Here is a 20,464-nt window from a genome sequence, read left to right as displayed (position 1 = left end):
ACCTGTCCCGTTATCTTTTGATCTTTGCCTTTCTTTCTATTAGTGAATTCCTAGAATGTTGTCATAATCATTATTTTACCGTCGGCTAGTGGATGGGTCAAGAAGTATACTCTTTCAATGGTTTACAGTTGGCCTTTCTTTGTCAATTAATACTACGAAATCACAGAGTATAAGCCCTGTTTTCTGAGTTTTATTCATAGTGTAGGTATCTAGTTCTAGTTCGGTGTATGCAAGCTTCCTTGAAATATCTTATATATTAAAAACCAAAAAGGAATTTCTAGAATGTAATCGGAGTTACTAAATTTGGTTCGCATATCAATTTGGGTATAAATCATGTTTTTTATATTTTAATATTTTTAAAATATTAAAAAAATATTTTTTAAACTAAAAATATTTTAAAAAAAACATTTAAAAATATAAATAAAAACAATGTCAAATACCTCCTAATTTAGAGATACCCAAAAAAAAAATCAGACCCTTTAATTAAGAAAAAGGATGACGTGATATGCACTCATGACTAGATAAACACTTTCCTTATTATATTTCGATACTTTAAGTTTATAATGGTTTGGGACTGTGGTATTGAGGTATTTTTTAAAATAATTTTTTGTTTGAAATTGAATTAAAATAAATATTTTTAAAAATGTTTTTTTATTTTTTAAATTATCATATTAAAATAATAAAAAAATATCAATTTAATATTTTTTTAATTAATTTTTTTTTTAAAAGCATGGAAAACAAAAATTGTGTTAAACAGCCCTAGTTATTTAATTCAACAAAAAGCTGAAGCCATCTTATAGGGCGGACCTAGTTTTGAAAAAAGGATATTTTGAACATTTTCAAAATAAAATAAAATAAAATAAAATAGATTGGAAAAAAAGTATAGAAAGTGGGCTCATATTTTCAACATTTATAGTAGGGCCAAATTAAGTGAAATCATTATTAAAGACAAAATAGGCTAAGCAGGAAAATCATGTAAGGTAAAGTCGATTTGACCTCCCAAAAACTCCAATTTCTCCCCTAACTTCACCCAACATTAGCTACTGCTAGTCGTATGGCACGAGCCTTTTGCCAAGTCTTTGTGATTCTCAGTAGAAATTGAGCGATTGCTGACTTTAATTTTTTTTCAAAACAATATTATTTTATTTTATTTTAAATAAAAAAAATTAATTTGTATCAACATATATATGACCTGGATTTCACACCGCCTTTACTCAAGTTTAACTGGCAATACAATTTAATATTATTTTTTATCTAAAAAAATATCAAATTAATATTTTTTTAAAATGTTTTTCAATGGTTATAAAATGTTAATATAAAAACTAAATAAAAGATTATAAAAAAGAAAACCATTTTGCAATGTTTCAGAAATATTTTTGCAAAAATAACACTATGGATTTCAAGCTCTCATTTTCTCATTAAATGCATCATTAATTAATGATACAACTGATTAATCTAGCAAAAGACTCCATAATCACCAAGTGACTGCCATCATACCCTGACAAGAACAGAAGGAATATTTTAAAAAATATAATCTGGAGATTTTAGTTCTGACGAGGAAGAGTACATTTCTGCGGATGAACAAGGGAGAAGTTTATTGCTTGCTTCCCCCATCAAATACACAGAGAGAAAATAATCTGAACAACAGATAAGCAAGTTCATCAACTTCTGTTACACAGGCTACCGAGTGATGCATGAGTTTGTTCACCTAATGTTCTAAGTTTGTTCAGCGAATGTTCTAAAAGGATTCCAAAAATCCCAACCCTTGCAAAAAACTGGACACAAGCTTCCTATGATGTCATCTCTTCTATACAGATCACGACGGTGAACTTTGTATTCCCTGTTCGTGGAATCATTCTGATTGTTTCCAGCAACTTAACTATCTATAATGCTCGAGTTTCATGCCCGCCGGAAAGACTTTAACGTCGAACTCCAATGCTGAATTCAATGGAGGATTGGAGAGATCAAGACTACCCACTGTTGTACAAAGACCTCCCTCAAGGATGAGGAGAAACTTCAATCAAGAGTTTAATTGTTTGGTTATCACCTGAACCGCATACATCAATACACTCCTCCAAATCATCATCACATGCTAACAAGACCCACTCAGAATCATCATCCAAGTACTTCAGATCATATCTATGCATGTCATCTAAATTAAACCGTCTTATGATCTCTTGCAATAAATCTTTAAATACCCAATTGTTTGGCATGCGGAGCCGGATTTTATCATTTCTAAACGAGACTTTCACTCTGTGACCATCCATCTCTTGAGATAATCGGCTACTATCTTTAGGTAAGGGCGGACGGTTCCCCAGTTCTGTAAGAGTTGTATGACTCTGGGATCGCAGCATTAGCTTCCGTTCTTCTAGAATTGATGCATGGAGCTCTGCATTGCTTCTGATCTTCTTCAAAACACCACTGCCTAAGTTTTCTCCAAGCTTTGGGTCTTCACTAGCAGAAACAGTGATGGCAGAAGGATATTGCTGTGTTGTACTGGAATAGCTATGGCTAGAACTGGAACTAAGACTACATGAGGGTGAAGGTGATTTTGGTTCAGCAACGTGGGAGCTGAAAGTACCTCCCTCAAGCTGAATGCCTGATGGTTTCGGATGACTGCTTGGATTTAAAGTTGATAGTGAGCTATTTCTTGATGAATTTGGTGAGGCGAGCTCCGGGAAATTTTCATAAAAGGAACCAATCTGAACAGAGCCAGGGGCACCTTCGACCGAGTCAATAACGCATTGGAGTTTCTGTAAGGAGTGACTAACCTTCTTGATTTTTCGGGAAGGCCAGCGGTTAATTCCATGTTGCCTGCATATTCTTTTCAATGTAGTGGGGCAAACTGAAATTTGTGGAGAAAGCAGACAAGAGGCCAAAACAAAGACAATTAGAATTGAAGAATAGCTTTGTTCGTGTCATATAAAAATAGATTCAGAAGCTGCAGTGAACTTATGAGCTACAGGGTAATGAGAACTGTTGAGCATCAGTACTTTATCGTGAGGTAACTTGTTCCTGAGTATTGTCATACATACAACTCTGCAAATGAAGGGTAGACACATGCTAATTACGTTGTGGCACACTGGCCACCCAAAACATGAATTCTAACAAACATTCATTATAATAAAAAATAAAATACACTATAATGGAATAAAGCTTACCACCAATACTCTTCGCAGCATCCTTTAAGCTGCCAGCAAAATATTGCCGAAGAACTTGCAAGGTGATTGTTTTCTCTGTTTTGGCGCGCCTTTTTTCTCCTGGTTTAGTCTTGCAGACACTTGAAAAGCTACCTTCAGCAGAAGTAGAATCTCCGCCATATTTAGTACTCCCTCTTAGGCTATAATCTTCTTGATTGTGCCTGGACTCAAAGGATTTTTCACACATTACCTTTTCTTTGTCTTTTTCAGATAAAGAGGCGTTACTTTCACTTTGTTGGACCTTCAGGAGACAGGCAGTCCAGGGTGAATTATCTCTAGCATTCCTTTCTGAATAAGACTCTTTAACTGTTGACGTCTCTTCTCCACTAGATCTACCATCCGAAGGTACTAGGACTTCACTAACTGGCAAATCAGTTTCTTCCTCTAGTTCTTTGACTGTTACTACCCGTAAAGTCTGGCAAACACGCTGGATAATGATGGACAGTGAAGTGAGCATTGTCTTCTGCTCTTGAGGATCCCTGCAATCAACGGGCAGGAAGAACTCCAGGACAAAATCTGTTGTACCAGTGTACATGCTTCGCAAGCGGATTGCAACAGCAGCACACAGTCCAAAAATCCTTGCATGGTGAGAAAGAGGATACTCAGTCTTGCCATATAAAGTTACATCGCCTGAGAAGCAAGGTTGGTTAGTCATAAAGGCTTCCCCAACAACTCCTTGACCTTTTAGCAAGTGATGCTCCGAGCAAGCCTCTAGAAAACCCTGGAAAGCAGGATCACCTACACAGCAAGCATCATCCACGGTAGAAACACAATGATAGTAGTTCTCATTTGAATGCCGGCATCCTCCCTTGCCTTGTTGTATACACGGGACCCAAGTTTGAGCTAAGGGCAATCTATGTGTCTCACAGGCAGCTCTCAGAACCTTTTGAATCTCAGGTAATGCAGCTTGGTAAGACATATCACAGGCCTGGTGAAAGGAAAAAAAGTTCCACCATGATCTAAAAATAACATAAGAAATTTAAAAGAGTATCAACTTTCTTCTGCTACTTTTCTTGTTTCACCTTTAGATTCTGTATGCTTGGAACTTCAGAACTCCTAAGATCAACAGCCTGCAAGTAAAGAAAAATTTGCTATCAAAAACAAGTTTAAATGAATTGCCATCATACTTCTGAATTTAGACATTACATATTGTTTGAACAAAAGGCTCTATCTGAAGTGAACCAGTGAGCAATTGTTGTTTATAAATTGGAAACAACTCAATCACCGGATATCAAAAGCATACTCTTGGTTTGGAGTTTGGACCTTAAATACATTTGAAAATGGAATTCGGATAGAAATATAGTCAAGGGGGAAGCCTACAAATAAAAAAATTAAGTCAAAGTTGAACAAGAAAATGAAGCAACCTCAAAAAGCGAAAATGTTAGATAACAAGGCACTGCCATGTAAAATATACAGCAAAATAGAAATGTGCTTATGATCTTGCTAAGTGTCTAAATCAAGCTCCAACTTCAAGGTTTAAATGCCAAAACCACTTGGCAAGTGATGCTCCAAAACGCCCTCTTGTCAGAGACCTGGTATCTATATCTTAGCTGGTAATCCTTTCTCGCCCTATGACTAGAATTTGAAAGAATTCAAATCGCACCTAGGATGAGAGGCTTAGGAGAGGAAGACTTAACTCCTTTAGTATGGAGTGGTGGGTACTCCTAGGTATCATTTGGTTACTATCACATGATAGAAAAGATAAAGACAATTAAAATAGAAGGAACATGTCTCTTGTATATATAGAAATCCACTCCAGAACTGTCTCAAAAGACAATTATTTTATGTCTTTGTTTTTGTCTCTTCAACCAAACATGTTTCTGCCAAATGCAACCCTAGAGTACAGGAGTTATTTCCCCTTAAAGAGCAATACTTCACATTTTATGGCAGAGGAAAACAAAGTGTCAAGACCAAAATAAAGATGTTTCTTGTTCAATGAGCATCAGATATGTGCCTGTATGTGCATAGATGCAGGCCATACAGAGGCCAGATACTAATGATTGGACATCCAGATTTTAGATAGTTTCATGAATTGAAATATGAGGACTTTAATCAATCATTAGTTTGTTAATGCTCCTCAATGAATTGCTTTTCAGGGCTGCAAAACTGAGCTTGTAAACTGGGATGCAGAGAAGCATTTTGAGAATGAAAAACAAACCTCAAGAGCCTTGCATACACTTTCAAGCTCCGGAAGGTACTTGATCTTTTGTGAAGTGGTCACCACCTCAATTACTCCCAAGCAAGTCCGGCTACCTTGTTCGAAAACAGGAAGGGCAAGAGTTCCACGTACATCACACTGCTGAGCATGATTCACTCGTGGGTATTCATCATTTCTAAAGAATCGAACATCAGGAGTCCACTCAGGAACCTTACCCAAGAAAACCCGACCAGGCATGCCAACCGAGTCCTTGGAATCCTTCTCAGCAGAAAACTGATATTTAACTGATATGTCTCTGTAACTTGCCAATCTCTCACTGCTGGGATCAAGAGCAAAAGGTTGATCATGAGTTGTAAGAACACGTCTGCCTCCTCTATTAACAGGGACCCATATTTGTATAAGAACATCTTTATTTTTCGTTAAATCTTTAATGCACTCCACTGCCTTAATTAATCTCCTCTTCACAGTAGTTCCAGGACTTGGATTCGGAGCAGGTCCTATCCACCATCGTTTTCCTAATTCAGAACCTTCGGTTGCATTGTATTCCCATCCAGCTGCCGAAACCGCAATCTCACCAACAGGACTTCTGGATTGGATATCACTAGGAGAATTCCCTGGCAACAATGGTATATGGCTGACTTCTTGACTGCCCTTTTGGGACAGACTAGACGCTGGATTACCATTGTTCATCTCTGGAGATGGCCACATAAATGAAGGATCAAATAAGGCAGCAGAATTCGACAGACTAGGATTAAGAAACTCAGATCCATCCGTTGTTTCCACCCAGCAACCTTCTAACAACAATTCATCCATGTAGTCAAAGTCCATAGCTGAATCAACCGCTGCACCCAGCATCATACCTGGTGATAAAACACCATCTTCCATCATAATCTTTTTTTCAAAATCCAAACCAGAACCACTGAAAAATCTCAGCTTTTCATCAGATGACAGTGATCTCTAGGAAGAATCCAAGTCTTGCGGTCTTCAGATGCAAACAACCTGTCTGAATTGCCGAGACACAATAAATATCGTATAGAACAGCAATCAAGATAAAACAACATATTCTAGAGAGAATTGGATGTATGAAATCTCTATCCTATGTTATTGTTCAGAGAATGTAAAAGAAGGTTTCTACAAAAACAGTGGAAGTTTCTCACTTTTTGCAATTTAATGTCGGCCAAAGTAGCAGAGATAAAAAAGTTCATAGATCACCCTTGCCAGCGACTAACACCAAGGTCAACCAAAGAATAAAATCCAAATTCAAAACCACCATATCTATCAAAGCAGCATTATGTTCTTGAAGCAAATTCTAAAAAAGAACAAAAAAAAAAAACCACTTTCCACAGATTCTTACAATATGGTACCATAACACCTTTCTCACTTTTGATTCAAGATCCTAAATCTAACCACAAGAGATAAAAGAAATCAAAACTAATAATAATACCCAGAACACCAATTCACAATCTCAAACTGATTCACTAATCACCTCCAAAACCAAAAAAAAAAAAACACAGAAACAAAGGAATTACAGCTCACTCACTGTCAAAGATTCTTGAAGATACCCTCAAACGGTACTTTCCTTTTTCATTATACTCTCTTTAATGTCCGTGAAGCAAGAAACAAGCATTCACAAAATCCTGTCCCTCATGAAATCACCTCCACAAGAGAAAAACAAAAAAAAAAACAACAGCCCTTCACTTTCTTTCTCCCATAGCAATTATCGGAGGCAGTTTAGACTGTATGTATGATGATTCCTAAGATTCTAAGTGACCCCACGTCACCGAAGTCGCCATTTTTTTATGTGGCCCTGAAATTCTAGCTGTATTAACAGGAAGTCAACTTGTGGTGTCCAAATAATCAAACCAGAGGTAAAAAAAGTGATTTTCGCCATTTGTTATACCCAACCCATTACCTTAAAAGATTGAAAAGTCAAAAGCAGAATTTAGAATAACAAGTAAAAGCGAAGTGGGTCTATTTATTTTTCTAAATTTAATATTTTTGTGCTCAGCACATTGCTGATCACAAATATAAGCATCTAACAACATAGTAGATACAATTTTTTTAGGCTCGACTTCAAATTAAACTAAGGATAAGCTGGTTTAATAAGATGTTAAACTTTATTTTTATTTTTACTTTTACTTTTAACTTAACTATACACTAAGTTCAAACACTTATACATCTGACAAAATATCAAATTTAATTTTTTTTAAACTTGTATACATGCTGAGTCTAAATATTTATAAGTTTGATAAGATACGGACTCAATCCTTTTAAACTCGACTACATGCTAAGTCCAAGCACATGTGAATCTAGTAAGATATCAAAACCAACTCTTTCTTAGGTTTAGTTACACGCGGAACCCCAACTTCATTGGACTCAACTACACACTGAGCTCAAATGCTTGTGGGTCTGCCGAGATGTCACATCCGACTCTCTCAAGCTTAGCTACGCATTGAGCCTAAATACGTGGTAGGTTTGACAAGATGTCAAACCTAAATCTCTCGAATTCACACTAGACCCAAGTGTATTCATACAAAACCCAAATGTATGTGAATCTGACAAAATGTCAAATCTTAGAATAATCATTCTCCTACACCTCTCAGTGTATTAAAGTTCTCTAAAACTGACTATATTTCAATCGATATCAATGCTATGATAAAGTTATTCATACCAATATTAAATGTTGGGTGCAAAATAAGGTATAAAAGTCTTTTATAGCTTCATTATTTGTTCATCAACACCAAAGATATGTAAAGGTAATTCTCATAACATTAATGTCATGCAAAAAAATATTTTCATCAACATTAAATATTGATGTAAGAGACTTTTTTCTTACTGAGATATTCAAGAGGAAAAAAAAAAAACTTACAGCAGTTTAAGCAAAACAACAAGACTCAAAGTACTAGAACTATAAATATCCGTTAAACCATCCAGATCAAATGGTTCATGATTTTTATTCTCTTATCATATATTTTTAAAGTATTTATTACACAAAAACTAATAACAAATATTTTTGTTCTTAGAGTTTAATATTTTTTTTTTATTACAATTTTTTATTAGAAGGTTATTTATTTAATTATTGGAGGGTTCCTATACGCTATAAAAATAAATTTTACCACCAATCCTCTCTCTTATTGACTCTAAAATTAAAATATTGACGTAATCATGAGAACATAAAGTTTTTTAAATACTCAAACACCACTCCTAGTATATTATATCACGTGAGATCATCAAAAAAGAGAACCAGAACCAAGAACCGATCTCGAGCTCATCTTCAACTTGCAGCTGCTGTGTTTTTTTAGTAAAAAGGGGAATTAAGAAAGGGTAGTAGAAGTGGAATCTGACATGTTCAACGTTGCTAAAATGGGAAGTGGGCGTGTGCCACTTCTGATAATCGAATTGTAATTAATTATGGATTCAATAATGAGGGAACTACAGGTGGTGCACGTCCATGGCTGCGGCTGCGAGTGGGGACTGAGTGAGAGTTGTCTGGCTCCTTGTCTTTTTGTTTAACGTTAGTCGGTCTTTTTTTTTAGGTCTTTTTTTTTAAAATCTAAGTATTGTAATAACAACAACAATAATAAATTATTGAATCATTTAAGATACGTGACTCGGACGATGCTTTTGATGTTGATAAAAGAAAAAAAAAACATTTCTTTTGATTCATCGACCATGATTTATTATAATTGATTGACTAATCAATCTCAATTATGTTGTAAATTGTATTTATTTTTTAATGTTTTTAGATTTCGAGTCTTAATTGAATAGGTTCTCAGTTTTAAATTCTTATATAAAGAATTTTATGTATTATTTGAAGAAGATAAACACTTATAAAAATTAATTTTTTAGAATATATAATTGTTTTCTTTAAAACTTTTTCTATGATTTATGGCTTAATTATTTTTATCTTTTTGCTATATGTGCTCTCTTATATTTATCTTTATAAAACTCATTTTTACTTCTTTTTTTTCCAAGACTACATGGTTTTAATTTTTTAAAAATAAAATAATATCAACTAGACTATTTTGTAATCCGGACAGTGAACCGGGATATAATCCAAACCAAGTTTACAAATGGAATTGAGAGGTTCTAGCATATTCTAATCTTAATATTATTATTATATGAAACACTTTTTTTTTCCTCTAATGTTTATCAGGATACGAGACTTTATTTACAGATCACACTACTTGTAAGAGTGGTAAGGACCACCCCCGTTAATTAATTAACAATATAATACCGATATTTTTTTAGCATGTTTAGAAGTGTTGTTGGGGTTATTTTTTAAAGTATTATTTATTTAAAAATATTTTTAAAAAATATTTTTAAAATATAAAAATAAACAGGATAATTTTATCACTCTCATTTTCTTTTCTTTGTTTCTTTCTTATTTTATCCAGCAGCCTGCTGGCAAGAACACCACCCTCCCCACCAGGGTTGGAAACCAGGATATGCTTACAAAGGGCGTGTGGTTTCCAACCCCGAGTTTTAATTTCCTTTGTTGTCTCAATCTGACGCGCATGATATGATAAGAATATGAACATAGCAAGAAAAAATGAATCCTACAAACCACACAGCAGATTGGAATTTTAGATGAAGGGCATCCAGGACAACTTGCATTTATTAGATAGGATCTCTGTTTAAACAGTAGTAATAACGGGTAAGTTGTTTCACTGTCATGACATCGCACAATCAGTAAAGATTAGCATTTGTTTTTATGCTTGCAATCTGGTAATCCCTCTTTATTTATTCAGTTTCTGTAACTCAAAGCATTGGGGGCTTTGGTGTCATCTTCAGACGCTTGGTCTCACATTGAGATGAGATGCTAGCTTCTGGCCCAAAGATTTATCAGCCTGCATCACATCATTGCCAGAATTGCATTTGCAGTGAAAAAGTGTCTATAGAGATCCGGTATACATGACACTACATTGTTGTAAAAGGGGAGTTTTACCTGAGACCAGTATGAGATCCAGATGCTGCGAACCTCATGTGTGACACGCGGTTCGGACAAGGCATCAACCCATCTGCGAACGAAACGTTCTTGCCTGGGGATAAAGAAAGAGAAGATTAAGGAAGAACATGCATGATCAGTGCTATAGTTTATTCAGTTATCAGAAAGTAACAGCAGATGCATGGTTTACCTGTCTGGTGCCCAGGATCTGTATCTCTCTCCAGGTTGCTTGAAGTTGTTCTCCTTCTCAATGATGCACTGCATGAACCACCAGAGGTGCGTGTGTGTATATATGTTAACAGACCGTCCATTTAACTAGGAGCTCTATAATCATACAATAGCTTTCCAATCTCGCTAGTCCTGTTCTTGCTCTAGACATCGTAACCGGACCCCAAACACTCACACATAGAAACACGAGATTCAAGCAAAAGACAGTTTCGTTTTATGACGGTAGATCCGAAAAGAATAAAGAAAGAAAGAAAGAAACTGACCTTCTCACGCCTTCCACTGCAGACAGCAGAAGGAATGGGGAATCTCTCAGCGTGACGAGATGGATCATGCCTTGATGGGAAATAGTTGACCTGAAGAGTATATGATGATAACTCATCAGAACACAAACTAAAAGCAAAAGCAAAAACACATAAAAATAACCTCAAACAGGCGAAGCAGGGGAGAATGATCCAATTAAACAGAAGGTGAGACAGCGCGGCTTCTAATTAAAGTAGTGTGCCCAAAAGAGAGGGGGGATAAAAGGGGAGATACCTCCTCATCCCTGTGCATGAAATTCATGAAACCTTCATGATGATTGTTGTGATGAGCACACTTGGGAGCATTAACTGGGAGTTGCAGATAGTTTGGTCCAAGACGGTGCCTCTGGGTATCAGCATAGGAGAAGATTCGAGTCTGGAGAAGCTTGTCATCTGAATAGTAAATACCAGGAACCACAATAGCAGGGCAGAAAGCAAGCTGCTCATTTTCAGCAAAGAAGTTATCGATGTTCTTATTCAAGACCAAGCGACCAACTGGCTGCAGGGGCAGGATATCCTCGGGCCAGATCTTTGTTACATCAAGTGGGTCAAAATCAAACCTGTCTTCATGGTCGGGATCGATTGTCTGGATGAAAAGTTTCCACTCAGGATAGTTGCCAGCTGCAATTGAGTCGTATAGATCTTGAGTGGCATGACTGTGATTTGCACCTCCAACTTTAATTGCCTCGTCCTCTAACAAACATTTCACACCACAAGTAGGTTTCCAATGAAATTTCACATAGTTTGCCTTTCCAGCCTTGTTGATCAGCGTGTAGGTGTTGACACCAGCGCCTTCCATGTGTCTATAATCTTGTGGAACACCCAAATCATCAAAGAGAAAGGAGAACATGTGCAAACTTTCAGGATGGTGGGAGAAGAAGTCGAGAATCCTCCAGTTCTCCTGAATGTGAGACTTGGGGTTGGGCTTAAGGGCATGTACCATGTCTGGGAATTTCATTCCATCACGGACGAAGAAGACAGGGAAATTGTTTCCCACAAGATCAAAGTTGCCCTGAGTCAACAAGAAAAGGAAAGGCATAGAGAATAAGAGAACTGGAACCTTGGAAAGTTAAAGCAATCAGCTTCATCCAGTTAACTAGAATTAATTTATTTTTTCATAAAAGAATAACGCATCGAAATGAAGTTTACAACGCAAAAGGTTATGCATAGTGAATTTGAATCCATCGATCCCTGAGGATATGATACATCTGCCGAATCAGTCTACACAAATGATTGTCTACATCATCATCAGTGCCTCACTCATATGCTTTCCTCCACTATATTAAAGTAACAGAAATATCAAATAAGACCTCACCTCTCTGGTGTAAAACTTCACTGCAAAACCACGAGGATCCCTCAGGGTTTCAGGGCTGCCACGTTCATGGATAACTGTGGAGAAGCGGACAATTACAGGCGTCTGAACTCCTGGGGCCCGAAGAAAATCAGCACATGAGAGGTTAGAGATATCGTGGGTAACCTCAAAGAAACCCTTTGCACTGGCTCCCCTAGCATGGACAACACGCTCTGGAATCCTCTCCCTGTCAAAATTGGCAATCTTCTCCACCAGATGGTAATCCTCAAGCAGGATTGGACCTGTCAAAGAAAAGGTTATATGCAGATCAAACCTATGTGTACTAATACATGACAATCAAAAATACAACAAAGCCAGTACTTGATCTGGGCTAAGCTAACAAGTATATATGCCCTTCCCCATAAGGTGTGCCCCGGTTCATGATTCAGCCTGCTTTCTATTAAATAAGCTTGAACCACATCATCCAACCTCCGATCGAAAATGAATCCAACCCAAATCCTTTGCATCTGATTACGAAGTTCATATTCTGCCATTAAATTTGCTAGCAGCACAATTATCTCCACAACAGTACAACAATTCCTTACCTCTTTCTTACATAAATCGTAATTAATCATAACTTTCTAACTATGCTGCTTAATTCCTTAATTCATCCTCAACGTTTAAAGCTTAGACCACACATAGGAAACATCGAATAATAACATATCAAAATAAAAAACCAGACAAACATATACCTTAACAATAGCAAATAATTAATCATGTTAAGCTCCGAAAGGTAACAGCAATAGCTATCATATGTTTTGAATAAAAATACCTCTAGATCCAACGGTCAAAGAAGAGTTGTTGTTCCAGACCGAAGCACCAGAATTTGTAGTCCAGTATGGAGAATTGAAAGCGCTTGATGGACGGTGCTGCCATCACCACCATCACCACCACCATCAAATCAGTGTTACACTACAAACTTATTTAATTTTACGCAAAAAAATATATATTTTCAATCAAGGAAAAAGATGAATAAAGAATCATTACCTTGTAAGGATCCATGACGAAAAAGATAAGAGAATTTTGAGGAGGAGAGAAAGAGAGAAACGAAGAAGTCTTCGTGGTGGTTAAGGAGGGGTGTGGGGGGGTATATATATTTATAGCTGCGTGCTTGTGCCATGCACATCCATTTTCTTTATCTTTATCTGGACAAGGACGCGACGGCAAAAAAGGAGGGGTCCACCAAGGCTTGTTTTGTAATTTTGGTTGTTCAACAAGGTTAAGCCAAAATCATTGATTCATGTAGTAACAGCCAATCTCTTAGTTGTCACTTGCTAATTGAGAGGATTAAATTTTTTTTAGTGGTCTATTTAGGAAATTGTAGTCTTAATTTGGTCTTTTAATTTTGGCTAATTTCCATCCTCTTATCTCTTTTTTTATCATAAAAAAATCCAGGTTACTGCTTCAAAATATAAAAATAAAATAAATATATTTTCATGTACTTTTTATTTTTAAAATACATAAATTGTTTTTAAAATTATCCCAAATTTATTTGATGTCTGTATATCTATTTCTTTAACTAAAAAAAAAAGATTATAATAATTAGAGGTGATCATTTTCGGTTCGGTTTTTATCAAAAAAAGTAACCAAACCGAAATTATTTTTTTTGAAAAAAAAACCGAAACCGAACCGAAACCGGGTCAAACCGACCAGTTTCGGTTCGGTTCGGTTCGGTTTTTTTAGGGAAAAAACTGGTTCAAACCGGTTTGGCTCGGTTTTTTTCGGTTTTGGCTCGGTTTTTTTCGGTTTGGCTCGGTTTTTTCGGTTTGGCTTTGTTTTGGCTCGGTTTTTCCGGTTTGGCTTTGTTTTGGCTCGGTTTTTCCGGTTTGGCTCGGTTTTGGCTCGGTTTTTTTTCCGGTTTTTTGTCGGTTTCGGTTCGGTTTTTTTGGTTTTTTGCTTATAAAACCGAAACCGAACCAAACCGGCTGGTTTTTTCAAAAATTTAATCGGTTTTTTTTTCGGTTCGGTTTTTTCAATTATTTTTTTTCTAGTTTTCTCAGTTTAATCAGTTTTCCGGTTTTTTTTCTCACCCCTAATAATAATAATAATAATTGAGAACGGCATCTATCCATAGTACCTTATCCAAATCGGGGTGTTTTGCTAAAACCAATCCGTATCCTCGCATGGCAGGAGGTGACATGGACGACTCATTTCATGACACGTACGCAGAAAAGCCTTGAAACGCGTGCTCTAAACATGTCAATGACAGATACGAATGAAGAGGTGCGGCTGTGGTTTTCTACGAGAGAGAAGGCTCCAAAAAAGATTCTAATGGGCCAAGCGGTGTGAGCTTGGCCACAAGGGATGCTGTGTGGCCCACCGTAAGCCGTAAATGCATAATTCTCTTGATTTCACTTTTTTTTTTTTGTCATTTTGATGAAATTTGCTTGTATTTTTTTTTATTTGAAAGGTGGTGTTTTCATTTTTATTTTCTCATAGAAACAAAAGAAGGGGAGGAGCTGGAGTCGGTGAATAGTCGTTATGCAGGGATAGTTTTTTATTATTATTGAATTACAAATTCAAACTTAATTTTATGGTGCAAAGATTGATTTGAAATCTTGATTATTATGTAGGGATAGTTTGCTTTATATGGGATTATAAATGTGAATTTAATTTTAATAAATGAAAATTAATTTGGAAATGCTACTTAATTTGAATAACAAAATATTTTATTTTTATGAGTTTTATTTCCTTTACATTATAAAATCTTTACCCATTAATCATGGGGATAACTTATGAACAAAACTCTGTTATTTTTCGAAAATACAAAAAGTGTAGCAGGATCTGATATATTCATTAAAGTACAGGGATTTGAAAGATAATTTACACTCATTCATCTGAGAAAAAAAAATGGGAAGTGAAGTATAAACGGGCCCGGCTACACTTTTTGCTTTTAAAAATGTTTTTGTTTTTTGAGAAAAATATTTAAATAATATTTTTTAAGTATTTTTATTATTATTTTTATGGGTTGATGTTAAAAATTAAAAAATATATATTTTAATATATTTTCAAATAAAAAAATATTTTAAAAATTATTTTGCACCACAATTTCAAATTCACACTATATTGTGTTATATTATAATAGTTTTTGTAGTTACAATTTGAAAAAATAGATTTCAAAAAATTATATATTGTAATTTTTTTAAATTCAAGTTTTGACCATAATTTAAAATAAAAAACAGGGTTCAAATAATTATTAGTCTAAGGTAATGATCCGTTGCTAGTCTGGCATCAAGTGCTTATGTTTGTTTCTTCCGATGCAAGCCATTGAGAATTGAACCATACAAGGATAAGGATTTTGGCCAGAGTTTAGTTTAGTGATATGTTGATCTGGGTTCTTAGAGTTTTATGTGGAAGTTGATCTAGTATTTCTGGTCAATTAGCCAGGTTGAACTAAATAATCGAGTCAAACCCTATGTAAAACTTTATGTGACTTTTTTTTCTTTTTAAAACAATGTTATTTTGAATTGATTTTGATCGGTTTAAATTGATTCACTGAGCTCGTGACCTGAGACTTGAACTAGATGGGCCAAGGCAGTCTTAATAGCTCTGATTTCGGCAACATGCCTTGTTTCGGCTTGAGCGGGGTCTGGACATGGGGGAGAGCAGCTTGTGCCGCAAAGTTTCCTTAATCTTGATATGTAATTAACCTCTGATTCTGAGATTTATGTGTTCTCCTACAACAATCCAGATTTCCGAAACCAAAGTGAAATGACAGTGAATAAACAAATACCAAGTTATTCTAATGGCCAGAAAACAATAGAGAGAGAGAGAGGATACTGATACACAATTAGTGGATGTCAGATTTATAGTTACTGGGACAGATCATTAGGTATATATCTCAGATGTGCTCAGCTTTGCTCATAAGCTGTAAGAGAGAATTTGCCTTCCTCTGTGCTCTTTTGCTTCCACTCTTGGAAATCTCCATTAAATGTTCATACACACCAAATTGAAGTGCTGCAAGCATGAAAGATGAATTTTTTGATCCCAGCTCAAGAAGAACCGAAGTTGCACATTCTTTGTTTTTGGGGGTGCCTTCTTTCATGATTTCCACAAGAGTTTAAATGAATGAGAGCCGTCCAATCTCATCCCGCCCCTCCGGATGCGATGCAAGAAGTAGAAAGATTGACAGTGCTTCATCTACCATACCCAGATTCCTGTCACCTTGTCCTCGGCAAGCATTGATAAGATAGATAAAGCTGCTGCAGAGTTCTCTTTAGCTTCAGTAGTTCCACTGTTCAGAACTTCTATTATAGCTGGAACTAAAGGAAAAGGAAGTTTTTTTATTAAATTTTTTTGATACAAAACTTACACGTCTTAGGAAATAAGTCTTATATAATTAAATATATTTTGAATTTCAAAGGTGTTATGACATCATTGTGACATCACAATTTTTATGGTATGAGAGAATAATTAATGATATTTTATTGGTTATTTTTTAAATTAATTTTTACGTACGCTAGTAAATAAATAATAATAATTAACAATGGTTTAAAAAAACTTAAAAAATCAAAAGACAAATGTAAATCAAGATATTTAATCTCGCAAGATGGGATATCTCGATCATGTTCACTAATTTTTGTTTATTAAAATATTTTTTATTTAATTAAATAATAATAGAAATAGACAAACATATTAAATTGATTGAATAAAATAAAAAGAAAAAATGAATAATATGTAAGACTACACATATTAAAAATATCATCTTAAAATAAATATTTTTTTTATTTTCAAAGATTCATCTATACAAAAGATTAAAAAAAAATCATAAATAACTTAGAAAAACTTTTTTTGAAAATTAAGCACATAACCAAAAAAATCATTATTATTCAAAAGAGACTTTCTAAACAAAATAAAATAGAGAATGGGTATTAATGTAAATATAATTAAGTTTTAAAAAAAATAAAAAAATGCATTAATTGAAATAAAAAAATAGAAAAAAAAGGGTCAAGCGTTGTTGGGCCTGACCCATTTCATTAAGGCCCACGCGCTGGCAAACCTGCAACTTGGCCTTTTTTTTAACTACACCTAGAGCGAATGACATGTCGCCCACCTTATTTTTTTTTAAAAAAAAAAAGCAAACGACACGTTGTCTGTTTTGCTCATATTTCAGCCACTGTGGTGGGCGGAAAATCGGGTTCAATATACTTTTGACCCGAAACACCTTAGAAACCATTATAAATTTATTCATTGCCTCAAAAACCCCAAAAAATGACCCGAAACCGAACTCAACCTGAAACAAAAAATGAACCCTAATTCAGATTTGTTTTTTTCATGAACTTTTAAAAAACAAAAACACATAATATCAACTCCCCTCGTCAAATGGAATAATTTAACATAAATATCATTTATTTTGGTGGCCCAAATCGGTGCCAACGACATGTTTCTCTCTCTACCACTTAAAATCGGTGGTATCTCTCTCTCTCTCCTCACTCAACCAGATACCAAAAATGACAAAAATAAACTTTTATACCAACATAGAATTGAAAAAATATTGAGGGATCGAAATTGAATATTTTGTGTGATTATTTAAGTTGGATGACCAAATTGCATTTTTTTTAAAATTTATAGCACGCCGCTCATGTTTGTAGTGTTTTTTATTTTGATCCTTTCTTCTTTAATTTTACTTTTTTATAAGAATTTAAAATCTCTTTAATTAAGACTAAATCGTTGAAAAAACGATTTGAGAATCAAAATAAAAATAAATTTTTTTTGCATAATTTATCCATAATAAAATATAAAAAGATAAACAGTGAAGATAATGGGAAAACACAGCCCCGTTTAGATTATAGTTTATGTTACCAGCCTTTTCTTATCGGAAACACACCGAATCGTCACTCACTTCTCGTTTAAAACAAAGGGCAAAAAGAAATAAATGCTGATGATCTCTCAGCCGTCTGATTCATCATCAACATCAACTTGAAAATCCAATCAAGATTCAGTGATGTTGATTATTGTGCCCCAGTTTGGAATTGAGAATCCTAGTTTGGGATGTCTCATCCATTAACAGTAATTAAAGGTGCCACCGACATGTCATTCTAGACCGCAGCAACGTATTGACAGAACACCTTCGTCCTATGGTCCCCGGCGGCAACTAAACAAGAGCACAACGATAAAATCACAAGCTTGTCACCGAACAAATTCTAACTTAATGAGTAATCAAGTATCAAAATACCAGCTTTCTGAAATGAGTAAATGAATATTTCTTCTCTCGTTATCCTTGCTTGCATTTGTAAAAGTGTTTGGGTGCAGTTTAAAAATATATTTTTATTTTAAAAAATATTAAATTAATATGTTTGTAATATTTTTAATAGTTTTAATATATTGATATTAAAAAAACTGAAAAAAATAATAAATTTGATGTAATTTTTAAGTGATAAACACTTTTAAAAAGTATTTTACATTATAATATCAAACCCATTAATCGATAGATTTTAATTATTATCTTGAAATATATATATAAAAAAGGTGAATGTATTTTTTTTCTTGCTTTAAAAGTACATAAATTTATTATAAAACTAACTATAAGATATATTTAATTTATATTTCAATCATTATTTTTTCAATCAAATATATTACTGTTTTTTTTTTGTACTTATCTGTTGTCTTTTGAAACACTAACAAAACATCACTTATCTGTACGTCTAGATTTTTTTATAATTTCACAATTAAATGATTTCATAGTAAATTTTTTATATTAAATAGAGTAAAATATACTCATCACTCTATTTAATTGAAAATATGCTATCATGCTAGAAATCCATGACAATTACACTTATCATTTTAAATGAGAGGAGGGAACATACCCAGCAATCACCAAGCCTAGCTATTTCAAAGTATAATTAATTACACTTACACTAATTGTGTAATTATTAAAATCTCAATTGCTTACACAAATATGTGGATTTATGCATGTCGAATTAACCTGCCATCCCTATCGCGCCATTTCTAATACGTGAATCAATTTAAAAAATATTAAAATAATATTATTTTAATTGATTTTTTTTAAAATAAATAACAGATTAAGTGTAAGGTTTTAATCAGGTTAGACTTGAATTGACCTTATTATCTATTCAACTTGAATTTTTAACCTCAGATGAGTTTTTTTTTCAAGCTGAACAAGATTAGGTAGCAAATTGATTGGAAAAAAATTAACCTGACAGGCTTATGCATCGAAGATCAAATGCCAGTGAAAAATAAGAAGAGGAGGGAGAAAACTAGCATCAACTTCTGGTATGATTTTGACCTGACCAGGGAAGCAGAAGCAAAGTCAACTGAGGTGTTTGTTAACTCAGATCGTGGACTGGCTCCTGCAAGAAGCAGCGATATTCTGTCAAAGTCATCATAGGCAAGAAAGAGACGCAAACTACGTGGCTTGGTGGTGTTTGTTAACTCCGTGGAATCTTTGTTTTAAAACTTGGATCGGCTAGCAAGTTAACCCGGGATTCAACTGAATTTTGGTTTGAATTAAAAAAAATACTTGATTAATTTGATTAAAAATCCAAGTTAACTCAGTGATTTAATCAATATGATGAATTAAGTATTAAATAAAAATTAATCATGATGCCTATAATATTCTGGATTTAAATTGATTTTGTTTAAAAGAAATTATAGATTGAAAAATCATAATAACTCAATAGATTTTGATATATCAAAAATCATTTGTCCATGAAAGCACTCGATGTGTTAAAACAACATGATGTTTTTTATACGAGAGACAAGCATCAAGCTTGACATTAATAAAACACAAGATTTTTATTTGTTTTTTTTTATAAAAACCATTTACCAATTAGATCAGCTAGTGATTATTTTTTTAAAAATCCATCTTATAATGTCTTTGCGTGACTTTTATTATAATCCAAAAGTGAATAAAAATATGATTTTTAATTAAATTAATTTATTTAAATAACATAGATAAATATAGTTATCAAATCTAGACAGTCTTAATGAGCTAACTAGTAGCTCACTAACTCAAAGTTTAGCCGAGCCATATTTTATTTCAAAATAATTTAAAAGTTAATACAAAACTTAACTTAGATAACTCCAATGATTTTTAAAAAATTCTTCTCTATACAAATATTTTATTAAAAAATCTGAAATAACATTGTTTTAAGAATACCCCATCAAATCTGCAATTTAAACTCTATACCAGGTTAAATTCAAGATCGAATCTAATATAATAATCAAATTAAACATAAAAAAATGTAGTAACATTTTAGTTTTTTTTCATGCATGCTATTTTGTCAAAATCAGAGCTATTTTTTAAGTGAAAAGGATATT

The 20,464-nt window shown here is 34.1% G+C and overlaps 2 protein-coding genes across 4 annotated transcripts; both read right to left on the bottom strand.

The window, feature by feature from the left end:
* Window positions 1-1,499: 1,499 nt before the first annotated feature.
* Window positions 1,500-7,562, bottom strand: LOC7485639 (protein NLP5). Of its 3 annotated transcripts, none has more exons than XM_024601405.2 (5): window positions 6,899-7,562; window positions 5,359-6,357; window positions 4,223-4,270; window positions 3,162-4,128; window positions 1,500-2,845 (listed from the first exon to the last, which is right to left on the bottom strand). In XM_024601405.2, the coding sequence occupies exons 2-5, from the start codon at window positions 6,244-6,246 to the stop codon at window positions 1,998-2,000; spliced, it is 2,751 nt and encodes a 916-aa protein (XP_024457173.1). In that variant the 5' UTR covers window positions 6,247-6,357; window positions 6,899-7,562; the 3' UTR covers window positions 1,500-1,997. The 3 variants fall into 3 exon arrangements, with proteins under 3 accessions (XP_024457173.1, XP_052309243.1, XP_024457172.1); XM_052453283.1 differs by having other exon boundaries at window positions 5,359-6,218; XM_024601404.2 differs by having other exon boundaries at window positions 5,359-6,361; window positions 6,899-7,561.
* A 2,380-nt stretch (window positions 7,563-9,942) lies between these two features.
* LOC7494699 (catalase isozyme 1) lies at window positions 9,943-13,285 on the bottom strand. The gene is made up of 8 exons (XM_002306940.4): window positions 13,172-13,285; window positions 12,957-13,053; window positions 12,149-12,426; window positions 11,069-11,845; window positions 10,798-10,887; window positions 10,497-10,564; window positions 10,307-10,400; window positions 9,943-10,208 (listed from the first exon to the last, which is right to left on the bottom strand). Exons 1-8 carry the CDS (start codon window positions 13,184-13,186, stop codon window positions 10,149-10,151), a joined length of 1,479 nt encoding a protein of 492 aa, XP_002306976.4. The 5' UTR covers window positions 13,187-13,285; the 3' UTR covers window positions 9,943-10,148.
* Window positions 13,286-20,464: the final 7,179 nt, after the last annotated feature.

Source organism: Populus trichocarpa, chromosome 5 (genome assembly GCF_000002775.5).
Source record: "Populus trichocarpa isolate Nisqually-1 chromosome 5, P.trichocarpa_v4.1, whole genome shotgun sequence".
In the NCBI taxonomy this organism is placed as follows: domain Eukaryota; kingdom Viridiplantae; phylum Streptophyta; class Magnoliopsida; order Malpighiales; family Salicaceae; genus Populus; species Populus trichocarpa.
This window is presented reverse-complemented; position numbering and strand designations above follow the sequence as displayed.

Bases quoted from the DNA above. Each gene is read 5' to 3' on its own strand.
- LOC7485639 (XM_024601405.2), bottom strand. From the start codon at position 6,246: ATGATGGAAGATGGTGTTTTATCACCAGGTATGATGCTGGGTGCAGCG. The intron at 4,129-4,222 runs GTGAAACAAGAA...TCCTTTCACCAG, and splicing joins CAAGCATACAGAATCTAAAG to GCCTGTGATATGTCTTACCA. The intron at 2,846-3,161 runs GTAAGCTTTATT...CACAAATTTCAG, and splicing joins TGCTGCGAAGAGTATTGGTG to TTTGCCCCACTACATTGAAA.
- LOC7494699 (XM_002306940.4), bottom strand. The intron at 11,846-12,148 runs GTGAGGTCTTAT...TTGTTGACTCAG, and splicing joins TGAAGTTTTACACCAGAGAG to GGCAACTTTGATCTTGTGGG. The intron at 10,209-10,306 runs GTAAAACTCCCC...GATGTGATGCAG, and splicing joins GGATCTCATACTGGTCTCAG to GCTGATAAATCTTTGGGCCA.